The 1762-nt window shown below is 49.7% G+C and overlaps 1 protein-coding gene across 1 annotated transcript in view; it reads right to left on the bottom strand.

The window, feature by feature from the left end:
- BECN1 (beclin 1, autophagy related) overlaps positions 1–724 on the bottom strand; it is a 10663-nt gene extending 9939 nt beyond the window's left edge. Inside the window, exons 1-2 of the mRNA XM_012656696.1 lie at positions 582–724; positions 176–304 (exon numbers count right to left, since the gene is read on the bottom strand). Coding sequence (XP_012512150.1) covers positions 176–302 — 127 coding nt within the window. The 5' untranslated portion in view covers positions 303–304; positions 582–724. The remainder of the gene's footprint in view (positions 1–175; positions 305–581) is intronic.
- Between the last annotated feature and the right edge of the window lie 1038 nt (positions 725–1762).

The following is a 1762-nucleotide window of genomic DNA, read 5'->3' as shown; positions in this document are numbered from 1 at the left end:
AACTCCTTTATGTTCCTGATGAGAAAAAGGGGGAACAAGAGAGATGAAATAACTTTCCTAGGTTCACAAGCTGAGTCTGTGGCAGACTACACAGATAGCCACCGTAAGAACTGTATCTCCAAAACTGCCCACCTTCCGCATTCTTGACCACCCTCTTTCCAAGGGTCTCGCTGACCTGTGAGCTCCTGGATGGTGACACGGTCCAGGATTTTGAAGCTCGTGTCCAGTTTCAAGGGCTGGCTGCAGCGCTGGCACACAAAGCTCACCTGCATGGTGCTGTTGGAAGTCTTAGACCCCTCCATCCCTGCGGCGGTGGAAAGGAGGCGATGTTAGGGAGAATCGGCACCCTTCAACCTCCGGCCCAGGGCTACCACCTGCCTTGGTGGTGGTGGTGAAGGGGATGAATCCTGAGTTGCGCCGTTCCCTTTAGGAACGGTACGATCAGGCTGACCTGCTTCCGGGGCAGCCTGAGTGAGCAAAGGCAGTTTAGAGCCCAGGGTCAGGGAAGGGTCTCCAATAGGAGGCGTGAGGGTTCCCAGGCTCCCTTCTAAGGTCTCAGTTCAGCCCCTGACGCTCTTCACCTCGGGACCCCGGAGCCCGCGACCCAGGTCCAGTCTACCGCGGGGGCACCGTAGCCTCAGGTCTACCCCGGCGCGAGGCCTCCAGAACTGCCATCGCCCTGTCTTCGGCTACTTCCCGGTCCGCCAGCGGAAAACTTCCGGCCGGGACCGGACGTGACGCCACGACGGCAGCAGGCGGGCCCGGTCCACAGGCGGTCGTGCCCGGTGGCGGCCCCCAGAGGCTGAGCTGGGAAAAGCAGCCGGCGTACGCGGGTGTGCGAGGTTGCGACCTGGAGTGGAAACACCAAGTCCGGAGAGAATGAGACTCTGCTGTTCTCTAAATTCAGTGGGTTTGCTCAAGAATGCTCACTCCGAAGTGGAGCCACTTCAATTCCTTCCTTCAGTGTTAGTTTTTAAAATTTCTCCTTAGGAGAACCGGGCTGTCCTTCAGATGCCTCTGAGGAAGTGATAGAGACACGGGGCGGGGGGTGGGTGGGGGGAGGAGATAAGCTTTAGTGTGTTTTATTTTATATTTTAAAATTGCAATTATTAATTAGGGAAAGCTGAGCACTTTTAGATATTGACACATTTTATAAAGTTATAAAATTTAGACATTTGTGTTTTGGTGCGGGAAGAGACAGATCAATGGAACAGAATAGAGTTCAAAAATAGGTTAAGTATACAGTCGAATTTAGTGTGTGATAAAGGTGGTATTTCAAATCAGTGGGAAATGAACTATTTAATAAATGATGAGTTCGGCCCCAAAGCCATGTAGATGAAAGTAGTGAGCTGAATCTTCTATTTCACTGTTTACACCAAAAGAAGTTCCAAATTGGTCATAAATTGAAGCATCAAAAATGCAGTGATTTCAGGTGACAGCATAAGTATTTTTTATAGTTTTGGAGCGGGGAAGCTTTGCCGAAGCATAACATGAAAATCAGAAGTCAAAAAAGAAAATACTGAATTTCACTGCTTAGAAATTAAAAATTTTTTGAGACAGAGTCTCACTGTGTTGCCTGGGCTAGAGTGTCGTGGCGTCAGCCTAGCTCACAGCAACCTCAAACTCCTTGGGCTCAAGCAATCCATCTGCCTCAGCCTCCCGAGTAGCTGGGACTACAGACATGCGCCACCATGCCCGGCTAATTTTTTTTTTCTATATATTTTTAGTTGTTCGATTAATTTCTTTCTATTTTTTAGTAGAG

This window comes from Propithecus coquereli, unplaced genomic scaffold, assembly GCF_000956105.1.
Source record: "Propithecus coquereli isolate 6110/MARCELLA unplaced genomic scaffold, Pcoq_1.0 Scaffold515, whole genome shotgun sequence".
NCBI classification, from domain to species: Eukaryota; Metazoa; Chordata; class Mammalia; order Primates; family Indriidae; genus Propithecus; species Propithecus coquereli.
Note: the sequence above shows the minus strand (reverse complement) of the source record. Positions and strands in the feature narration are given on the sequence as shown.